At 50.6% G+C, this 21029-nt stretch overlaps 7 protein-coding genes across 7 annotated transcripts; 3 read left to right on the top strand and 4 right to left on the bottom strand.

The window, feature by feature from the left end:
- Positions 1–1556: 1556 nt before the first annotated feature.
- On the top strand, positions 1557–3628 carry L3040_001480 (uncharacterized protein; the record flags this gene model as incomplete). Its single annotated transcript, XM_066156762.1, has 4 exons — positions 1557–2394; positions 2454–2753; positions 2804–3185; positions 3238–3628. 4 exons carry the CDS (start codon positions 1557–1559, stop codon positions 3626–3628), a joined length of 1911 nt encoding a protein of 636 aa, XP_066012782.1.
- A 1228-nt stretch (positions 3629–4856) lies between these two features.
- L3040_001479 (uncharacterized protein) lies at positions 4857–6273 on the bottom strand (the record flags this gene model as incomplete). The annotated part of the gene is made up of 5 exons (XM_007293036.1): positions 4857–4905; positions 4987–5210; positions 5340–5843; positions 5895–6118; positions 6210–6273. 5 exons carry the CDS (start codon positions 6271–6273, stop codon positions 4857–4859), a joined length of 1065 nt encoding a protein of 354 aa, XP_007293098.1.
- A 1272-nt stretch (positions 6274–7545) lies between these two features.
- On the bottom strand, positions 7546–9650 carry L3040_001478 (uncharacterized protein; the record flags this gene model as incomplete). The annotated part of the gene is made up of 8 exons (XM_066156761.1): positions 7546–7968; positions 8021–8172; positions 8253–8397; positions 8442–8526; positions 8581–8739; positions 8899–9324; positions 9504–9585; positions 9635–9650. 8 exons carry the CDS (start codon positions 9648–9650, stop codon positions 7546–7548), a joined length of 1488 nt encoding a protein of 495 aa, XP_066012781.1.
- A 1850-nt stretch (positions 9651–11500) lies between these two features.
- On the bottom strand, positions 11501–13168 carry L3040_001477 (uncharacterized protein; the record flags this gene model as incomplete). The annotated part of the gene is made up of 7 exons (XM_066156760.1): positions 11501–11568; positions 11620–12451; positions 12503–12589; positions 12641–12687; positions 12734–12964; positions 13017–13039; positions 13134–13168. 7 exons carry the CDS (start codon positions 13166–13168, stop codon positions 11501–11503), a joined length of 1323 nt encoding a protein of 440 aa, XP_066012780.1.
- Positions 13169–14508: 1340 nt separating this feature from the next.
- Positions 14509–16330, top strand: L3040_001476 (uncharacterized protein; the record flags this gene model as incomplete). Its single annotated transcript, XM_007293033.2, has 3 exons — positions 14509–14666; positions 14730–14929; positions 14985–16330. 3 exons carry the CDS (start codon positions 14509–14511, stop codon positions 16328–16330), a joined length of 1704 nt encoding a protein of 567 aa, XP_007293095.2.
- A 511-nt stretch (positions 16331–16841) lies between these two features.
- L3040_001475 (uncharacterized protein) lies at positions 16842–18026 on the bottom strand (the record flags this gene model as incomplete). Its single annotated transcript, XM_007293032.1, has 3 exons — positions 16842–17014; positions 17063–17917; positions 17981–18026. The coding sequence occupies 3 exons, from the start codon at positions 18024–18026 to the stop codon at positions 16842–16844; spliced, it is 1074 nt and encodes a 357-aa protein (XP_007293094.1).
- A 394-nt stretch (positions 18027–18420) lies between these two features.
- Positions 18421–20640, top strand: L3040_001474 (uncharacterized protein; the record flags this gene model as incomplete). Its single annotated transcript, XM_007293031.1, has 2 exons — positions 18421–19179; positions 19273–20640. 2 exons carry the CDS (start codon positions 18421–18423, stop codon positions 20638–20640), a joined length of 2127 nt encoding a protein of 708 aa, XP_007293093.1.
- Between the last annotated feature and the right edge of the window lie 389 nt (positions 20641–21029).

Genomic DNA, 21029 nt, shown 5'->3' with positions numbered 1-21029 from the left:
ACCCGGCGGCTTGATGTCACAGAAAAGCATCGATTGGTCTTGCGATATCACTTGCTGCACTGCCGCCTCGCCTCACTTTCAAACCTCCCCTCTCCTATCATCCCTGGACCTGCTGTGGGAGATGCTTCATCGATCTCGTTATCGATACCTGTATCATTTGCATAGGTGCAGAACTATTCGCATGTTTTCTCCTGGCTTTCTTCTCTTCATACAGAACTATTGTAAGGTTTCATTTTATTGCCCCTGGCGCGTCGGGGGTGGATACGAGCATGACCAGAGGGTAGAGGTTTGAGATGCTGCCTTTTGCTATTGCTTCTTGCTCTTTTGATGGTAATCATACGGAAATCAGAGGAGAGGTTAGATAGACGTAGTTCGTTGTTAATGCAAGCCAATTTTCCAAAGGTGCCCTTGATGCCGGTGACGGATCTGTTCACGACGTAATTGACCGAAGGTGTAGAAGCTCGTAGTCCTCTATTCTGATAGGGTTCCGACCCGATGCTACCTTAGGTTTGGTCAGCACTGCGTCTCGAAGTTCTGTACAGGTTCTAGAAGGCGGAGCCGTATATTTCTTCTTTCTTATTCGTGCGTGAAGAGCTCGTCAGCCAAGATGGCGGCATCGCGCAGGCGGGCATTACTCCTTAGATTTCTCCGATGGCTTCTGGGGGAGAGAGGGGATGTCTTTTCCCCGACCGGACATGTCTTGCAGGGCCGATATTGAGGTTGGGGGAGCACAACGATGATCAGAGGGTTGCAGTTGAAAGAGACGGTATTGTTGATGCGGCACGGGGCCAAGCAAATAATCCTGTAGAGAGAGCATCAGTTGGGAAATTCACGTTGGTGGAAGAGGAGGGAATACCTGTGATAGGGACCTATTGTTCCATAGATATATTAGATATATTAGATATATTAGATATATTAGATATATTAGATATATTAGATATATTAGATATATTAGATACCTATATAAGATATATAGATGTATAGGTAGATATAGATATATATACTTTCCCTTCGGTCGGCCCTTTTCTAGGCTCTCCTGAGGTCACCTGCAGCCCGGCACCAGCCAACCGCTATCCCCAATCCCCAATCCCCCCTCCACGCCAATCCACTCCACTTCCACTCCATTCATCCATCCTGCTAGCCTGTCTGCCCACCCAATCCTTCTCCGAATAGCTTCGTGTTTGGTATTCTTTCTGCTCGGCGGTACATCGTCGCGACGACTGAATATTCCCGCGTGACTGCGCCCCACTCCCCCACTGCCAGCCGGCCATTGCCACTGTCACTGCCCCGTACGGAAGTCGGGGACGGCAAGCGGAGTGGATTGATTACATAGCATCCGAAAGGCACGGTCCAGCCAGGTGAAGCAACTTGAGGCAACGGCAACCCCCCCGGCCCTCACCCCAACCCCAAGACGACAAGCCGACAAGACGACCTCCCCATTCATTTCGACTACTTACATAGCTCTCTCTTTCTCTTTTCCCTTCGTTCACTACCACGGCTGTCTCATTCCCGAGCACCGCGCTGCAGCTGCTGTCAACGCTGCTGCGGATTTCTCCATGACAACCCTATTCCACGGCTCGTCTCCGAACTCTCTTCCCAACGAGAAGAGAGCCTTCTCCGGCCTTTCAATGTCGTCGAACAAGCACCACAACGGCCACAGCCCGTTTCCGCAGAAGCTGAAGAACTTCTTCCGCATCAACAGCAGTGACGAGAAGAAGGATGGGTCGCTGAAATCCGAGAGCAAGAGCTCATTCCGCCAATCCAAGTTCTTCCCCGGCTCAGGACGAAATCGGTCGACGACGGTGGCCAGTGAGGGCAATCCGTTGGAGGATGGACTCAGCCCGACGGCTCATGCCAACCCATACTTTGCACACCAAGGCCCTCCGGCGCTGCGACATCACAACGAAGGTTCGGTTCCTCCGAGTCCGCCAGATACCCCGTCGCTTCAAGGTAATGCCGTCTCGGGTGCCAACGACCAGGCCACAATAGCTGGGAAAGAGGAGCTGGCTCGGAAGTTAAGGAGGGTAGCCAGCGCTCCAAATGCCCAAGGGCTCTTTACGAAATCTAAAGGGAGCGGTGACAGACCTGCGACTGCCGAGCTTGGTAAGGAGCCATTGGCCCAAAATGCAAGCACGAGCATGTTATCATTGGTTGATCCAAAGACGAATGGCACCGGAGTCGGCATAGCAGCACAAGACAGCCTAGGAGACCTGCAGCCACCTAACATGCGGAACATGGCATTCAGAAGGACGTACAGTTCGAATTCCATCAAAGTACGGAACGTGGAGGTTGGACCAGGAAGCTTTGACAAGATCAAGTTGATTGGGAAGGGCGATGTAGGGAAGGTGTATCTGGTGCGGGAGAAGAAGAGCAGCAGGCTGTATGCTATGAAGGGTATGTGATGAGGCTTCCAGGGAGAAATCGGCAGAAGAATTTACACTAACAATTGGCAGTACTGAGCAAGAGGGAAATGATCAAGCGGAACAAGATCAAGAGAGCTTTGGCGGAGCAGGAAATCCTAGCCACAAGCAACCATCCATTCATTGTAACTCTATTCCACTCTTTCCAATCGGAGGACCATCTGTACTTGTGTATGGAGTACTGCAGTGGTGGGGAATTCTTTCGAGCTCTGCAAACCCGGCCTGGCAAGTGCATACCAGAGGATGATGCGAGATTCTACGCGGCAGAAGTCACCGCAGCGTTAGAGTATTTGCATCTGATGGGGTTCATCTACAGAGATTTGAAGCCAGAGAGCAAGTCCCCTCATTGTTCCTGGCCACCAGTTGCTTGCTAACATTACCAGATATATTGCTTCATCAATCTGGACACATCATGTTATCAGACTTTGATCTTTCCAAGCAGTCTGACCCAGGTGGAAAGCCAACCATGATCCTAGGCCGAAACGGTGCAAATGTCAACTCCTTACCCACGATAGATACGAAGTCCTGCATAAACAACTTCCGTACGAACTCGTTTGTTGGTACTGAAGAATACATTGCACCTGAGGTGATCAAGGGGTGTGGACACACAAGTGCGGTTGACTGGTGGACGCTGGGCATATTGATCTACGAGATGCTGTTCGGGACCACTCCTTTCAAGGGAAAGAACCGCAATGCTACGTTTGCCAACATCTTGAGAGACGATGTACCCTTTCCGGAGATTTCTGGATCTCCCCCAATCTCCAAGTAAGTCTAGGATTATGCTTGTGGAGGACCTGACTTGCTAATGCACTTGCAGTCTTTGCAAATCTCTGATTAGGAAGCTTCTGATCAAGGATGAGAACCGCCGTCTTGGCGCCCGAGCTGGTGCTTCAGATGTCAAGACTCACCCATTCTTCCGAACTACGCAATGGGCTTTGATTCGACATATGAAGCCACCTATGATCCCAAACCAAGGACGTGGTATTGACACTGTCAACTTCCGAAATGTTAAGGAAAGCGAGAGTGTGGACATCAGTGGAGGCAGAGCGATGACTCCAGTAGCGAAAGGAGTACCGCTTGACTCTGGACTAGCCACCCCAGGTGGTGAGGTTTTGGACCCCTTTGAGGAATTCAATTCCGTTACGCTTCATCACGATGGCGATGAACACCAAACCGAGGACCTAAACAACGGTCGTTACGATAACTGAAAGGCCTGTGTCGTTGCGCTGCCTTCCACCTGAGGTATAGCAGCCTTGTTTGAGTATAGAACGCCAGTAATTGATTTCGAGATACGAAAAGTTCCTGGCTTTTGCGCGCAACAATAGGAAGGGGAGAAACGTTGCCAGCTTTCGCGTTTCTTCCCGAGGATCCTCTCCTCCTTCCCTGACTTAAGAGACCTTCATTTGCCTTTTCCAATCGACGCAAGCATGAATGCATTGAAGAACAGGACGGAACGGCGTGGCGTTTTGATAACTGGGTTCTCTCTAGTTTCTTCATTTGACCTAGCGGGCGGGCTGAGCTGAGAGAAGGGAAAAGGACAGACAGACGCGCACGACATACAGCACTGGCATGGGGTATCCATCTCTCTCTCTTCTCTTTTCCTTTTTCTTCTTTCCTCTCCCGCATCTGTAAATATGTCTTTTTTTTTTTCGTGACATATTTCCGCACGGGCAATCATCGATGGGATAAGGACTATGGAGACTGGGCGCGCGCGAATTGGGCGTTGTTCTTTTTAAGAGGTGCAAATGAAAAACCCTTTCTCTCTGCGTCTCTCAACTCCAATCCCTTCTCTCTCTCTTTTGGGGAGGGGCTTAGTCTCCCATTCTCCGTCTGGATTTGGTTGATATTGATCGTGAGACATATGTGCGGCTGATCTGGGCTGAGATGAAACGAGGTCTTTTTTTTTTCTTTTTCTCGTAGCAGGGAGGAATGAGAAGGAAGGAAGAAAGAAAAGAGCTGATGGGCGGGTGGGTTGCTGGTTGGCTGGGTGGCTGGGTGGGTCTGAGAGGAGTAGTGCGGATAGACGCAGTGATGGATGGACCGTAGGACCGGGACTGGGGAAGATAAGTTATTGAGGACGAGTGAGTGAGTGGGTGGGGTGGGACAGGCAAAGAAAGGCAGAGAAGTAAGTATCCAAACATATCACCAAAGCCGTCGTCACACCATCAAGATCGGAATCCAAATCATGACTTGGATGTGGAAGATTCTGTTCTCGAAACCTATGTACAGGCGAACCCTAATAATCATCGGATCTCAGAAGCAAAAACCAGCAATTTCCCAACCCCGGAGGTCCATCATCCCATCATCGAGGTCTCTCTTTTTTTTTTTTTTTTTTTTTTTTTTGTTGAGGGGAGGGGGGAGATCGGTATCATCTTTTGTTACATCCATCCATCCATCCATCCACCCGGGAATATCTCGCCTTTACTTGGAGGTCCTTTACTTGGAGGTGTCGACGACGTATCGTCCGGCGATCTTGCCTTCGCGCCTGGGAATGTGGAGTTAGTTGTTTGTGACTTTTTCTGCTTTCTCTTGCCGGGGGAAGGGGGGAGAAAGGGTGGGTGCGTACATCATGTCGTAAACCTTCTGGAGCTGGCTCATGCCGATAGAATTGTAGGGCGCCTTGATCAAGCCACGTCTGAAGAACTCAATGGCCTCGGCGGAGTCGGCTCTGTTTCCCACGTACGAGCCCTTGATGGTGATCATCTTGACCACGGACTCGAATACGGGTGCTCGGAGGTAAGCGCCGGCGGGGAGGCCGATGGCCACAACAGTACCACGTGGGCGGACGTACTATTTTTTTAGTTCATCAGCAAAATGGTTCATCGGCTGCAAGAGAGGAAGGAAAGAAGGAGGTGAGGAGGTGAGGAGGGAAGGGAGGGAGGAAGGAAGGAAGGAAGGAAGGAAGGAAGGAAGCAAGACCTCGGCAGCTTGTTGGAAGGGCTTTTCGCTGACGGCGACCAAGATGACGGCGTGGGGTCCAAGGCCATCGGCAGTGGCAGCCTTGACGTCGGCCACCAAGTCCTTGCTGGTCTGGAAGTCGACGAAGGCGTCGGCACCCAGGCTGGCGGTCATCTCTTTCTTCTCCTTACCGCCGTCGATGGCAATGATGCGGAGACCCATGGCTTTGGCATACTGGCAGGCCAGCGATCCCAGGCCACCACCAGCGCCGACGATGGCTACGGTCTGTCCGGGTCGGGCTTGGGACTCCTTCAGTCCCTTGTAGACGGTGATGCCGGCACAGAGAACGGGGGCGATGGCCTCGAGGTCACACTCCTTGGGGATGCGGGCAATGTGAGCAGCCTTGGCGATGCAGTACTCCTGGAAGGTGCCGTCGACTGTGTAGCCGGAGAGGAGAACTTCTGCGCAGAGCGGCTCATCGGATCTTTGGCAGAAGTCACACGCGAGGCAAGATCCGTTGACCCACTTGGAGTCTGTCAGCATGCTCAAAAATGTGAGAGGGAAACCAGGTCATACCTTCACACCAGCGTAGTCACCGATCTTGACATCGTGGACCTGGCTTCCCAGGGCAACGACGATGCCAGCACCTTCGTGACCGCCGACCAGCGGAAGCTTGACCGCGAGAGGCCAGTCACCGTTCACGGCGTGAAGGTCAGTGTGGCATACACCCGAGTACTTGATGTTGATGAGAACCTCATCTGGACCTGGCTTCTGAACGGGGATCCGCTTGTAGACGACGGCTGGGAAGAGTCAGCTATTGCTATTGGAGTTGGAGCTCTTGATATGATGAAATTATATGTGAAGCCTAGGTAGTAAGGTTGGTCCACTTACGCTTTCCAGTGGCCTCGACCACTTGGGCCCATTGCTCAGTTGGAATAGTTGGTGCCATTGCCATTATGATTGTCTTGTTGTATCTGCTTGTCGTTTGTGCTTGCGTTGAAAGTAGAACTGGAAAGTGAGGAAGCTGTACTTGTCACCTGTGTTTGTTTTGGATGGAAGAGGGAGATGACGGGCAAAGAAAGGAGGAGGGAGGGAGACCCGCGGTCTTATATTCACCTGGAGATAAAAACACGCCACTTTCAAGTCCCAGAAAACTCCCACCTGTGACCCTCACGCCGATCAAGAGCTCGGGTACTCGCTGGAACTTTCACTATTTACTTGACTTCTTGGCCTCAAGTCAAACCAACCAGTTCCAGGAATTTCCAGGTCCCGTGACCCTTGAATCATCCCGGGTCTAAGTCCAAGTCCCAGTGCCAGTCTCGGTTTCAAAGCAAACAAACCAAAGACCAAAAGCCCAAAGCCCTCATCCGTTGATCATTGATCATTCTCCTGAAGAAGATGCCGAGGAAGCTGGTTGATTGCGGGGATGGATATGCATGTGTATATATATATAATATATACATATATATATATATATATATACACATAATCGCCTGGGCCGCTCTTCCTCACCGGCACAGGCGATCAATTGCCGTACCAGCTTGCCTTCATGCATTGGCAGATGTAGGTACTAGGTACGTAAGTTACCCTTGATCCGAAGGATGCGCGAATTTGTCTCCGCTTTCTTCTAACTTCCAGGTTTGAAGACGTCGATGATCCGTCACTGGCGGGACCAAGATCCTCTGAATACGAGATGGACGAGCTGCCTGATTTGGTCTGATGTTGTTGGCTACAGGTACTTAGGTAAGTACTTTACTTCACTGTAAGGGTCACTGTAAGGGCAGCGATGCGCTAGTCCCAGCGGGGATCGGAGAGGGAGAGCAGAAAAGGGTGACAAGCTGGCCTGCATCAATTATGCATCCATTCATGGCTGCTGACCAACTTCTCTTCACAGATCACGAGCATTTGCAGAAATCTAATCTGGACTTGGGCCATTGGTCATGTTTGTATTTTCCTTCGTTTTCGTGATACTTACGGTAGCAGCAGACAGACGAAGAGTATGCCAGAGAGAGCCACTAAATCGCATAAAAAAAAAACGCTATCATCATTGTGCAACCGCCATGACGGCAAATCCGACTGACGCTCAAAATACAGAGGAGCTCAGAAATGAAACCGAGATCAAGCAGAAACTAGGACCATGCTGGAAGAATCGTGGATATCTTCGACCTCAGGGGCAGCGATCTCGCCATCGTCAAAGGCAACGACATCTTCTAGCCTGTCGATGGTATTAATCTTCGAGGAAACCCAGGGCTCGGCGCTGGAATTTATTCTCGAAGCGTTCAGTCGAAGCGGGGATCAAGATAGTCAATTCAGGGAAAGTGTTCATATCCAGACCGTATGAGGGACCGTCGACTGGGCGGAGAAGTCGACCGGCTTGGTACCCGATTGCAGGGCGGTATCCGTAGGGAGCCTGTTCGAGGACGGCGGCGTTCTCGCGGACTTTCTCATCGACCATGGCTTGGGTTTCGGCCGAGTCCTGGGGTGCGCCCATGGACTCAATGGCTATGCCACCAGAGTAGAACCTAGGGCTAGGCAGCGGGATATCAAAAGCACGTCTAAGGAGGGCTCCATATCCATAAAGGTTCCACAGGCTTCGCTCTTGGAAGAAGGGTAGCGTATCGTAGGGGGTGTGGCCAAAGTTGATAAGACCCTTGAGAGACGTTAGCGTGGAGCTTCAATAGAGGAGGAGGAGGTAGCCTTACATTCTTGTTGGGTCCGTCAGGAACTCGCTTGTAAGGACCGTAGCGTGGCGCACCGAATTCGCGAATGCAGAAGCCGCAGAGACGGAAGAAAGAAAAAGCGGTGCTTCGGAGAGTCAAAGATCGGCCCAGCTTTTCAAATTGGCAAAAATGGACTGTTCAGAAGTTAGGACCTATACCGGCAGAGCGGAAACATTGTTGAAGAGTCAGGAAGTGTGTGGCATCCAGCACCTACCGACATCCCAATCAAGGATTGAGACGAGGATCTTTCTGGTCAAGGGTTTGAGCATGGATGGAACGCTCCACATGATCTGGTTCATCAAGGCCATTCCAGCTGTCTGGTTTGTATCCGCACGCCAACGGGATGTCTCCTCAAATTTCTGCAATGGTTAGCGACCTTTTGAGTTGATCAGAGACAACTTACTGTGCGCCACTCCTTAGCCTGGTCGAGGGTCTCTGGGATGCACTTGACACCCATACGGCAACCGAGCTCACGCCAGAGAATCCGCCTTGAGATTGTTAGCCTTCGAAGAGCTAGTCGAGTAAGGTAGGTAGATACTTACAGAGCATCGACCTCGAATCCTTCGAGCGAACGGTATCCGAACTTATTGATCCATGAGACGGGTGCCATAGCGAAGTGGATGATGAGATATAGGACATCGTCGCTGTTTATCCATTTTCCGTAGCGATGGTGATGCTCGTTGATACGGGAGATGATCAGGCTATGATTCCGAGAGCCAATTCTATAAGCCATCATACCGGACATCATATAGATGGTTGTCTGCAAGCGATTATGTTCTATCCTAGATGACAGAGAATCAACAGTTGTTTCACAAGGTAAGGACAAGATATCCGAAGATATTCTAAGCAATAGTACTTACATCTGATCAAGGTTGACCATATATCCCGATTTTATAAGTGCACGAGAAACACCAGGATTCGTCAAAGCACGTAACAATCCGGACACCCAGGCGAACTGGAACAGTCTTGGGAACTCCCACTCGGCAATGTTTCTCTCGATCTCCTGGGCTTGGTCGATCGTCATGTCTTTCCATGTAGCCGAGTCCTCCGTGTAGCCGTATTTACTCTTGATAGCTTTGATACGTTCGAAGCGAAGCACGCGCTGAAACAACTTAAATTGGATGACTGCCATGACCAAAAAAGCAGCAGATGCGGGGGAGTTCTTGAAGACGCGGTCCTTGAAATCGGAGAGGGAGGAACCGACGGGCTCAGGGGGGGAAGTGTAGGTTGCGAGGGCGAGTAGGATGACGGAGAACTGCATCTTGAAGCAGATCGAGGTGGGAGAGCTACGGAGATCATTAGGTCAGTATCAGTATTCTGTCATCGTTAAGGCCTCCAATTTACCAAAACTGCTTCGGTACATGCTCTAGGAGAGATCGATTCTTGAAAAAAGAAATTGTCGAGCCTCGACAGATCTACCTTGCAAACAATCGAAGAGAGGGGGTATTAACAAGGGAAGACCTACTACAGGTAGAAGCCAAAGAGTTGGAACAGGAGGAGGGTCATCTCTATCATGGTCATGATGGCGCGCCATTTTTCGGTGAGCACTGCCGGGGTCAGTAAAGGTATTGAGTGTTAACAAGAATAAATTCTCACTTTGGTAGAGTTGCATGTTGCCGTAGGTCGTCTATTGTTCTGTATAGTGCTGTCAGTACCGAATTAACTGCACTCGGTAGCAGAGCTCCGCTTACCAGGTACGATACGAGTCTCTCTCAGAGGTTATCTGAAGTTGTGAAGAACGAGAGCTCGGAGGTTCGATCTTCGAAGATATGGTGTTGTTGTTCGGCGTTCTTGTTTATAAGAGGGAGATTCACGAGTTCGGCTTCGTATATTTCGCCTCGTCTCCCTAAGAGAATTCTGATCAGACTAGGCAGCAACACAAAGGCAAGTAGTGAATGACTGATTCTACCACCCACGCACATACTCTCTTCAGCTTCAGCTCATGCTCGTAGCTATGGCTATCCGTGCCATGATGACCCAAACCGAATGCAGGCCGACCCTAGATCGCACTCTACATCAATCAATCGGCATATGGCTGCTCTACTACACTTTAGTATCCTCTCGATGCTGATCAAAATAGGTACTACCAGAAGATGTTCCCAAAGTTTCAAACAACCAATCGCTCGAAGCTTTATCTCCCTCACGAGTATCTCGAAATTAGAAAACCCGATATGCTGCACTACAGATTTGCATTGCAGCCAGCAAATCAATCGCTCAATGCTGTGAAACGGGTAGGTTAGATGCCATGCGATAGCCATGTGTCTCTATAGTGTAATAATACAAGTCTCTCAATATCTATTTGGTATATAATGTCCAGGCCAGCATATCCAGGCTCGAGGTTGTTGCTATCCGAAGCCCAGCGCCGAAAAGGCAAGAACGTCGTTTGTAACCTAAACCCGTCCCCGAAATCGAAATTCCACGTTGTAAGATGCAGTTGCAAAGTCTGAAAATTCTCTTGAAAACAAAAGCCGTGTCACTAACTGACAAGCAGCCAGCTTCTGACTACCTAATCTTACCTTAATTACAACAGTGCCTCGTCAGTTAAGGTCGCCGTTGTTGTTCTCCATCACAGCCCCCGTCGTTGCCGTTATCTGAGGGTCATATATATATATACCAGCATGCGGACGCTTTATTCTCCTCGCGCGCTCTGAGCGTGGACAAACAAGATGTAGAAAGAAAGCCCCGTAGAAGTGGATCTAGCATGAAGCTGATTTTTTTTTTTTTGATCGCTATCCGTATTCACAGCTTTCGAGCACCGGGATGATCCATTTTAAAAAAAAAAAAATGTTCTGAAATATCTGTACGTAGAGGCGGGGGAGAAGGGGTAAATAACCTGGGGTTAGGTAGGAGATTCGGCTGAACTTTTACCTCGCTTGAAAAAAAAAAAAGAAAAAAAGAATGGCAGCACATCACCGGCCTCCTGAGAGAAGATTCTTCTTATATCTGATGACTTACAATCCTCCCTTTCAGTCATTGTCAAGCAAGTCACATATTAGTATCGGGTGTCAGCATGCAACCCTTGTAGTAGCGAGTCCCCACCAAGGGCGTAGCCGAAGAAAATCCTTAACTCCCCCACCGAAAATTTTTGCTTGGAACAAGTACCCTAACAACTCCCATGCCATCCATCAAGCACCCTGCCCGGGTAGCTCAATCGGTAGAGCGTGTGGCTCTTATAACACATATATAGATCACCTCAAGGTCGTGGGTTCGAGCCCCACCTCGGGCTCAATTCCCGGGGTTTCCAATGGAAGCTTCTTCTTTTGCAAAATTGGCCAGTATGGCCTGGTCCTGGATGTAGGGAGAGACTATCACGGTTTTATGGCGCCACTGTTTCGATTTGGACGTTTGCGGTGGATGGAACGTTTTTATATTCATGACTTTTTGCTCTCAAATCTATCATTTTCGTTCTCGGGTCGACTCTCTCTGCATCCCACAAACTCCACCAATTACTCATTCCACTCATTATGATCCACCTGGACCACCCAACAATGCAAATCGCCGAACAATCGATGGACCAATCTCCTCGTACTCTGAAAAATCGTATCAGCAAAATCCTATCCAATCAAGCCAGGAGTACTTACCAGCTTTTGTGTGACAGTAGCTTCGGAATTCGGGGGTTTGGCCGAGCAAACTTCCACCAAACCACGGACCATGCCGTTGTCGCTTGTGCGAGATGACCTGCACTTCCAAACCACCACTTCGTGCACCACCACTTTTGGCCTCACTTGCTCTGATTCTGTCATCGACGAGGTGCTTGATGTCACGCTGTAATCTGCGGCCGAAGTCCTTGTACAAAGTACTTCCCCCAGAAAGAACAATGTTCTTGTATAGACCTCGGCGCACATCGATAGGAGACGATTGGATGACACCATCAACTACGGTTGGGAGAGGAGTCAAAAAGTCGGAGGAGTAGATTTCAGGGTTGAAGAAGATTTCTGGGGCGAGGAATCGCTCGTAGCCAACATCGACTGTGACTTTGCGACCACCTGGCTGTGTGACTTGATGCTTTGCAAAACGTGTAGGATCACGGTCAAAACGGGAGAATTCCTTGACGATATCTGGGCAGACGTAACAGTACTCCTCCTTGATCTCACCAGCGGTCTTCAAAGACGAGTCGGGCTCGCCTCTGTCGCGGAGTAGGGACTGGACAAAGTAGGTAATGTCTCGTCCGGCGATTGGAATGGACTTAATAGAAGATCCAATAACGTAGCCTTCAGCAACTGGAATAACGTGAGTGACACCATCTCCAGAGTCAATAACTGTTCCTGTCAGAGACCGATCGGACACCTTCGATGATGTCCAAGAAGCTGCCAGAGCTAGCACTGCTTGCACCGCAATGTAGAGTCCAGCACAGTTAAAAGACTCGAACATGATTTCGGCGGTGTTCTCGCGGTTCTCGGGGGGGTTGAGAGGCTGATGCTGGTGTCAATAGACGTCCTAATCCCCGGATGGGGCAGGACTTACGGGCTCTGTCAGTAGGAAGTAATGATCTTCCGGTTCTACTCGAAGGTACTTAAATATGGAGTTTGACCAGAACCTCTCCATATGATCCTACGAATGTTACTCCATGTATATTGATATGGGGCAGACATATTTCTTTACCCAATTCTCAACTTGACCATGACGGATGGGATAGTTGATATTGTAGCCTGACCTACTCAGCAAGTTCCATGCAAGAATGATGCTTGAACATACCGGGGCCATTGGCTGCAGTAAGCGCTTCATCACCAATAAAGAAGTCCAAGTCCTCGGTACCACGCTTCATATTCAGATGGCCACCTTGTCCAGCTCCTCCGGTCAGATACGAAGGCTTGTTGGCCACGGCCGGCCGCCCGGATCCAGAGCCTCCACCTGCACTACCGGCCGGGCCTTTCGTTGCAATCGCAGTCGGGAAAACGAAGGAGGGAGAATCGTTGCCTGCGAAGCCTGGGTGCTTGTCAGCTTGCGAAAGAGGCCAATGCTGCCGCAGAGCACTTACCAAGCTTAGAGAAACCGGTACCGCTGGAAATACCATGTCAGCTTCAACGGAGGGCCAAGCAAGATCCACGCATCATCCTCTGAGGAAGTGCAGCTTTCTGGGTAGGGAGCCACCTACTTGTCCATGACAACGGCCGGAGTGTGGGAAGCCATCCTGAAGTGAAGGCTGCGCGGCACACCTGGAGCTCTTCGGAGATATTAAGCGACAGCTCTAAGATGAAGCTCAGGCCGTTGATTCCGAGGTTGTACAGTCAGTTAATTGTGTTTCTGTCCTGTCATGCAAATAAAGCTTCGAGAACCGCGTGGTGTGCAGTGTGTAGTGTAGGTAGTGTGATGACGGTGGCAGCGGGTTGGCTAAGGATGGATCGCTCTACGGAGGGACCCCGCCGCTCGCTCCGACATTCTTTGGAGTGGAGTGGAGTGGAGTGGAGTGGAGTGGAGTGGTAGGGATTGAGTCCAGCCACGTGACAATATCTGGTCGACTTTCACTCCAAGGGTTGTGCTTCCTTCCTTGTTCGGCAGAGGGTAATAATAGGCAAGGTAGTCTAAAAAGATGCGTCGCGACTACCTCGTAGACTTGGTAGACTAGCATTGGCGGGCTTCTTTCCTTCGACCCATGTTCTTCCTCGACAGCCATCCATTCCAATTCTCAACATCACCACCCCATATCCTTCCTTCTATACAGTCTCTACTTACTCACAAGAAGTCATTTGTTATATTGGCTTTGGGGATCCTGAGTGTCTGCAAAAGTCTGCTGGATCCTGTCCCATCGTTTTCACGCACCTCAAATTCTGGTTGTATCTGAGCTCGCCCAGGAGCGAGGCTCATAAATCCTAGCTGTCCTACTCTTCACTTGATATGAGAAGTATCGCCCTTCGGTACGTTGAGCTCAGAACTCACTGGATGAATTGCTCATGCTGATAGTAGTAAAGTTCTCTAGATTTCTCCAAATTGATCATCGCCTTCTGCAAGTCCTCTCGGCTTCCTTATTGTGGAAAACATCAACGACCTCTGCGCCTCGGAGACTGAACATCTCCAAAATTATTCCTAGAATTCCTTCAACACCCATTCCGAACTACCCCAAAAAAGGGTGTATCTTCGTCCCTTCATATCAACACAGCGCCTCTCCACCACATTCTACTTCTCGAACGAGGCCAAGCTCAGTCACCCCAAATGCACGAGGATAGTAACCTACTTCCTTCGATTGCATCCTAGTTCATCTCCGCCGCACATATCCTCCCTCTACTTGATCTACAATTTCCATGCCACACTTCGACTCACGACATCAACACTCGCAATCCTCTACAACCTTGGAAGCTGCGCGAGCCCAACTTCGAAGGATCAAAGATAGCCTGAGGCAGTCGTTCTCCTCCAGGCCTCAAGACCAATACATTGGTATTGCTCGTTCTCGATCTGCGACCAAGCTAGGTTTCCAGAAAGGACTAGAAATAATTCAAACTCTCGGATCCTCCAAAATTCCGCTTTTAGACACAATGAACCTGGCTCCAGAAACTGATGGAGCGGCCGAGAGACTGTTCAGAAGAGGCCAATCGTCAAACCCTCAAGCTAATGTTGCAGCGATATTCGTCCACGCGGGAGCAGGCTACCATAGTACCACGAACGAGCACATACATCTCGGCGCATGCGACAGGTATGGGCCACTCAGAAAGCCTCGGTGAGTCACATCTTGAACAATCAACTGAATTTTCTGCAGTGCGGCTCGGATGGCCATGCGTGTGCTGAATGCTGGCGGGACTGCCGTTGATGCTGTCGAAGCTGCTATCAAGGTCCTTGAAGATAAAGAAATAACAAACGCTGGCTATGGCAGCAATTTGGCAATCGACGGAGTGGTCGAGTGTGATGCTACCATTGTTGACTATCTGGGTCGAAGTGGTGCTTGTGGAGCTACAGCTCGTAAGTAGTTTGCCCATGTAAAATCTCCGGACCCAAATCTCAACGAGTATCACAGAAATAAAAAATCCGATCCACTTGGCCCGATCGATTCTTGACGCCTCCAGCAGGCCGCTATCTCTCCGGAGAGTCCCACCTAATCTTTTGGTCGGTCAAGGCGCTACCGACTTTGCTTGGGAACATGGAATTCCTGTTGTTCCACATGAGATGCTGGTTTCTCGAAATGCCAGAGACCGCTATGTAAGATGGCGTGAAGATCTGAGACGTGTCGAGAGTGGTGGACGTGGGACCCCTGGTTCAAGCGCGAACAGTAGTCAAGCCGAGGAAGAGAAGCTAGACTTTGAGTACGAAGAGCGTATTCGGGCAAAGCAACGACGAGACCACACTCTAGCGATCTTGAATGGCACATGGAATGAGGGTCAACCAGACTCACCCTCAAGTTCTCCTCAGGTCACCCCAGCTCTCACTGCAAGCCGAGAGCTTTGCTCCCAGGATCCATGTCCTGCCCTCCGCTCCCCAAGCCCTTCGGCATTCCCCTTATCCAACACTCGTGCTCGTGGCAAGTCTCCCACTGGGCAACCTGCAAAGCGTCCGCGTTATGGTGAAGAGCGACGCACCCACTCGTTGCTCGGTCCAAATGGCGAATTACACAAGAGCCCCCCAGACGTCACTCTTACTAGAAGCGAGTTCCTCCTAAAGGAACCCTCTAACAACCCTAACGGAAGCAGTGATGGCTATCAATCTCCGACTAGTGATACCGAGACTGATTTTACCCCATCTCGAGCCTTTTTCGAAGAGGGCACCGCAGAATCTCCATCAAAACCGTTCAAGAGAGCAGATGAAGATTCCATCACAGATACTGTCGGTGCCATTGCCATCGATATGTTTGGACACATTGCCGCAGGCTCGTCGTCTGGCGGTATTGGCATGAAGCACCGTGGCCGGGTGGGCCCCGCTGCTCTTGTCGGTATCGGCAGCGCTGTTATCCCTGCTGATGATAGAGACGAGGAAGAAGTTGCTGTAGCAGCCGTGACGAGCGGAACCGGTGAACACATGGCAACTACCATGGCATCTCAGAAGTGTGCAGAAAGACTCTATCACAACACTAGACGCGCTGAGGGCGGTGCAGACATTGAGGCTACTGAGGAAGAGGCTATGATTTCGTTTGTACAAGCCGACTTCATGAGCCACCCAGGTGTCGCTGGAAGCAACTCATCAGGCGCCATTGGTGTGATGGCTGTCAAGAAGACTCCAGGCGGATACTTCCTACACTTTGCACATAACACGGACTCTTTCGCCTTGGCTTCCATGCACTCGAGGGAAAGAGAAGCCAAATGTGTCATGTCGAGACTCGGTGATCACGGAAGCGTTGTACAAGGAGGAAGAAAGATTCGAGTCGACTGATGAGTGAGTCCTTTCACTTAAGTCCTCGTCTTTGGGGCTGTTGGTAGAATATCACCTCCTATGTTAGCGCGGCGTTTGGTAGAGTGCAACCGGCTTCCTATTCACGAAGTAATGACTGACGGCTGAGGTATTTGCTACAAAGAATGGCATCGCGAGCACTCTGCGGGAATGGATACATCATACGGTGCCGTCATGGCCAGGGCGGCGATTCAGGAGTCAGAGGCAGATGTCCTACAGATATCACCTAGAAGATTGTCTTTTTTTCAATGGGGACGCATTCTCGTGGTTGCTCTGCGCGCTCAATCAAGACCTAAGTATCCATTACATTCCGATAATCTCCGGTCTCGTATATCTTCATAGCGTGACATTTAATTCAAAGGGTGAATCGGTGCCACGGACCGATGATGACTTTCGCGGCCGAATCAAACATATGTAGGGTGTGATACTGACAGCCTTGGTTCGGTAAGTATAAGAATTTTTGCTACACTGGTAATACCCAGAATGAGTCTATCTACTCTCCCGGTGTTGGTGTCCCTCTCGCACTCCCCGTCTCTACGCCTTCATTCAACCTCTTTTTCTTCTTCTTCTTCCTCGGAATGACGGCTGGATTTGCACCATAATTACCTAACTTGAGTGGCGCAGAGCACGTCAAGCAGACCGCCCCTTCAGGCGGCACGCAGAAGACTTTCAAGGTTGTCAATGAGGAACAGGTGATGGAAGAGAGGCACTTACTGCTCAGGCAGATGCTGCACACATAGCCTATATCCACCACCTTCCGATGGCAGAAACAGGCGGCTCGGAAGTCTACTACCTCTTGCGTTGGAGGAACGAGGTGTTTGCGAGCCACCTGGTCGGGCAGGAATGCCATCATCAGGTACTGGAGCAAACCTTGTGGATTTCGCAACTGCATGTAGACGCCCTTTGTAGCGTCGGACGCCTGCTGGAGGAAAACCGTGTCGCCGGCCAGCTTCAGGATATCAATGGGGATACGCAGGCGCTGGGCTGCGAACGTGGTGTTCATTATGGGAATGTACTGGTGGGCAAGGTCTCCGGAGACGGAGACGACGAGGATACGACTCTGCAGGCCAAGTATGGTGTCGGCATTCTCGGTACTGGGGGCGGTAGCAGGCTTAGATTCCGTGTCAATGCCGGAGAACTGCTGCGTCGCTTTGTGGATATAGGAGAGGGCCAGCGTCAGAGCTCCAGCCATCTGGGTGGAGGTGGTTGTCGCGACATCGCTTTCCGTCGTCGTAGCTATGAGTTCGCGGAGCGAATTGAGCAGGATATCTTCGACGAGGGCGAAGGGTCTGTATTTGTTTGGGTTGTCGATGTTCGAAGAGGCGGCATCGTCGCTCATCTCAACGTCCTCAGAGGACGACGTCGAGGCCGGGTGCGGGTAGAGCCACGCGGCTCGGTGGCAGTGGGACGCGACGATAGCGACTTGGTTCGCATTATTGACTGCCAGGTGGGCATTTATGAACACGAGGATGTTGGCTATTGCTTTGGAGAGCGGGAGGGTGGGTGAGAGGAGGGCCCAGGCATGCGGATTTGTATCGATGACGACGACGAGCAAGGCGGGCGTGACGGCTACAATGAGTGTTAGATTAGATAGATAGACAAAGGTATCAGGGGTTATATATGCTTGCTGACCTCCGACCTTGACTTCATAATGTTCTGATCCATCTACCGCGTTCATATTGGAGGAGCAAGAAGCACATCAGCTTCCTGGACTGGAGGAGCTGATGGAGAATGTTGAGAATTCGGTGAAATCGGACAAGTAAAATGTCGATATTGAATTTTAGTGCCCGAAAGAACACGAGTTCGCTATCGATGGACTATGGCCAGTCTAGCTGGATGAAATTAGGCAGTAGACTTGGATTTATCTCTTGTTCATAGTACTCAGCATGTCCCAGGTCGTTCTTTCATCCTTTCGTCCAGACTCCTTCGCGAGGTGAGGTTCTTAATCCTTGTCGATTTTGACGCCTAGTCTCGTGACCCGATCTTATATAAACTCTCAAACCGCCCTTCACCACAGCGTGATAAGCCATCTACACTCCATTCCTCCACCGGGCAAACTTCAAGCAATCAACATGGATCCCAGTGTTCCACCACCTGCAGATGCTGTCAAAAGCACCAATGTCTCCCTGGAGGATCAGACGCTGCTACTTCTGGCTCGGTTGATGGAGGGAGGCCGGGAGGACGAGGACACTTGCAAAGACCTGAATACTCTTACCAGACTGCTCACTGAGGACTCCTCGGATGCTGCTAGATCTTCTGAGCCACACAAGTCACTTTACAAGTTGTGTGATGAAGAGTGCATTGACACCATCTTGGGTCACTTGGACATGAGGCATCCACCAACTGTCCGGGGCCACGCAACTCTGACTACCTCAGCATACCTGAAAGCTGCTGGCGAAACAGGCATCAAGACACTGTCGAGTTTCTTCACTACAAAAGTCAGCAAAGGCACTTATGATGACCTCATCACTGCCTTCTCCGTGGCCGCTTGTCTATTTCCTATCGTTCCAGATGTCATCGCAGACCTGTTCTTGGGTGAGGGGTTTGTCGTTTCTCTTGGGCCTCTCATGATGAGAAAATGGAGGAGCAGGAAAGTGGAGCAAGCTGCTTTAGAGATGTTGAACGCTGCCTGTATGAACACGCCCTCTCGGGAGGCGATCAAGAAGTACTGTTCCGAGTGGCTGGACGAGATCGTCAACAGTTCTCCTTCTGCTCCCGTCGACGTGTCTTCACCAGAAAGAAAAAAATTTGTAGAAGACGGCTCCATTCAGCAAAGAATGCATTCCGAAGAAGTCAGAAATTTAGCAGCGGTTGTCCTGGCTAAGCTGCAGGTAAGCATTTCCATCGCAATTAGTTTTGCTAATTTATTGATACAAATCTTCGCGAACTCCAAACCCGTATTCTAACTAACTTCAGGATTGAAGGCTGTTCCATCGGCCCCGAGTGCTGGAGAAGAGGAGCGTATACAGCCAGCGACCACCAGTATCGAAGAACTCTCAGACATGTTCAAGACTATGCTATCCACAACTAGCTCGCAGAACAGCTCAATAGAAGGCTTGGCTTATGCCTCCTTGCAACCAAAAGTTAAGGAAAGTCTGGCTTCGGATCAACCTTTCCTGAAGACTTTGGTCAAGGCATTGGGAGAAGCACCTGCCAAGTCACCTGCAACCTATGGAGCTCTCACTATCCTGGTCAATCTGACAACTTATCTGCCAGCGCTTTCGGATGAACAGAAACGGATGAGCCAGCTCAAAGCATACGCCAACGCCACAAAATCGACAACGTCAGAAGATCCTATTAACGACGACGATCACGTTTCAAAACGCTGTAAAGCTGTGTTTGACGCTGGGGTTATTCCAGTTCTAGTCACTCACAGCCAGCATGGATCGGCTGCATCCTTGATGCTCGTCGTCTCGATAGTCAACTCGCTCTCCAAAAACACTAAGATCAGAGGGCAGATGGCACAGCAAGGAGCCGTGAAGCTTCTCCTACACGCATACTCAGTCTTCCCAGCCGACAACATCCCAGCACGCCGCACCACAGCCCACGCACTGGCCCGCATTCTCATATCCACGAACCCTCAGCACGTCTTCGGGGGCTCCAACCCATTATCAGTGACATCCGCCGTCCGACCACTCCTGCTTATACTCGGCGACGACCCCTCAGTCGAACACCGAGATCTTCTCCCCGTCTTCGAATCCCTCCTCGCGCTCACCAATCTCGCCTCAACCGACGACACAGCCCGGAACCCTATAGTCCGCATCGCATTCCCACAGATCGAGGAGCTTCTGCTCTCAAACAATAAAATGGTAACCCGCGCAACAGTCGAGCTAATGTGTAACTTGATGCAAGCTCCAGAAGGGGTTGCCAAATTCGCAGATGGAGGAAAGCAGGCTAGTCAACGCATGCACATCCTACTCGCCTTGACTGACGCCGAGGATTTCGAGACGAGGAGAGCGGCTGGTGGTGCGATTGCCAGTCTTACCGAGTGGGACACTGCCGTCAATGTCATCTTGGAGAGGGATAGGGGCGTGCCGCTCCTGCTTGGGCTGTGCAAAGAGGATCAGGAGGAGCTGCGGCATCGGGGTGTGGTGTGCGTTCTGAACATCATGACGGCGCCTGGGAAGGTTGGCGAGTGGGGAGTCAAGAAGGTTAAGGAAGCTGGAGGCGTTGATGCATTGAAGGAGTGTCTGAAGAAATCACGGAGCCAGGAGGTTTTAGAGATTACCGTCAAGGCGTTGAAGAAGCTGCTGTCGGATGAGAAAGCCGGCTCCGCGCTCCTTGCGGCGTAGGCAAATCCATTCCCTTTGTCACTTGACGATCTGTTACTTTACGATGCCTGATGGCAAAAGTACGAAGTTATTCCGAAACGCCGATCGTGAGATGACTATTGTTATGACATGGATTTTCGTTATCTTTCTAATTTACATACTAGTGATGTAACGTCTATGACCTGGTCCACAACCGAGCATCCTTGTGATCACTCCCGCCGCTACATCCCCTCCCCCACAATCAAACAGCCACCGACCCCTCCCAGGCAGTGATCGTCATCTCCATAGGGCTGACTTTTGAAACTTCCGCGGGGTCGGGGCAAAGAGAGGATTGGGTCAGAAAACCTCAGAGCCCCGCTCACTGTAAAGCCCCGTGTACTTAGGTATTAAGTCCAGGAGCAAGTCAGCTT

The sequence above is a fragment of the Drepanopeziza brunnea genome (genome assembly GCF_022702325.1).
Source record: "Drepanopeziza brunnea f. sp. 'multigermtubi' strain 214-2 chromosome Unknown ctg2, whole genome shotgun sequence".
Taxonomy (NCBI): domain Eukaryota; kingdom Fungi; phylum Ascomycota; class Leotiomycetes; order Helotiales; family Drepanopezizaceae; genus Drepanopeziza; species Drepanopeziza brunnea.
Note: the sequence above shows the minus strand (reverse complement) of the source record. Positions and strands in the feature narration are given on the sequence as shown.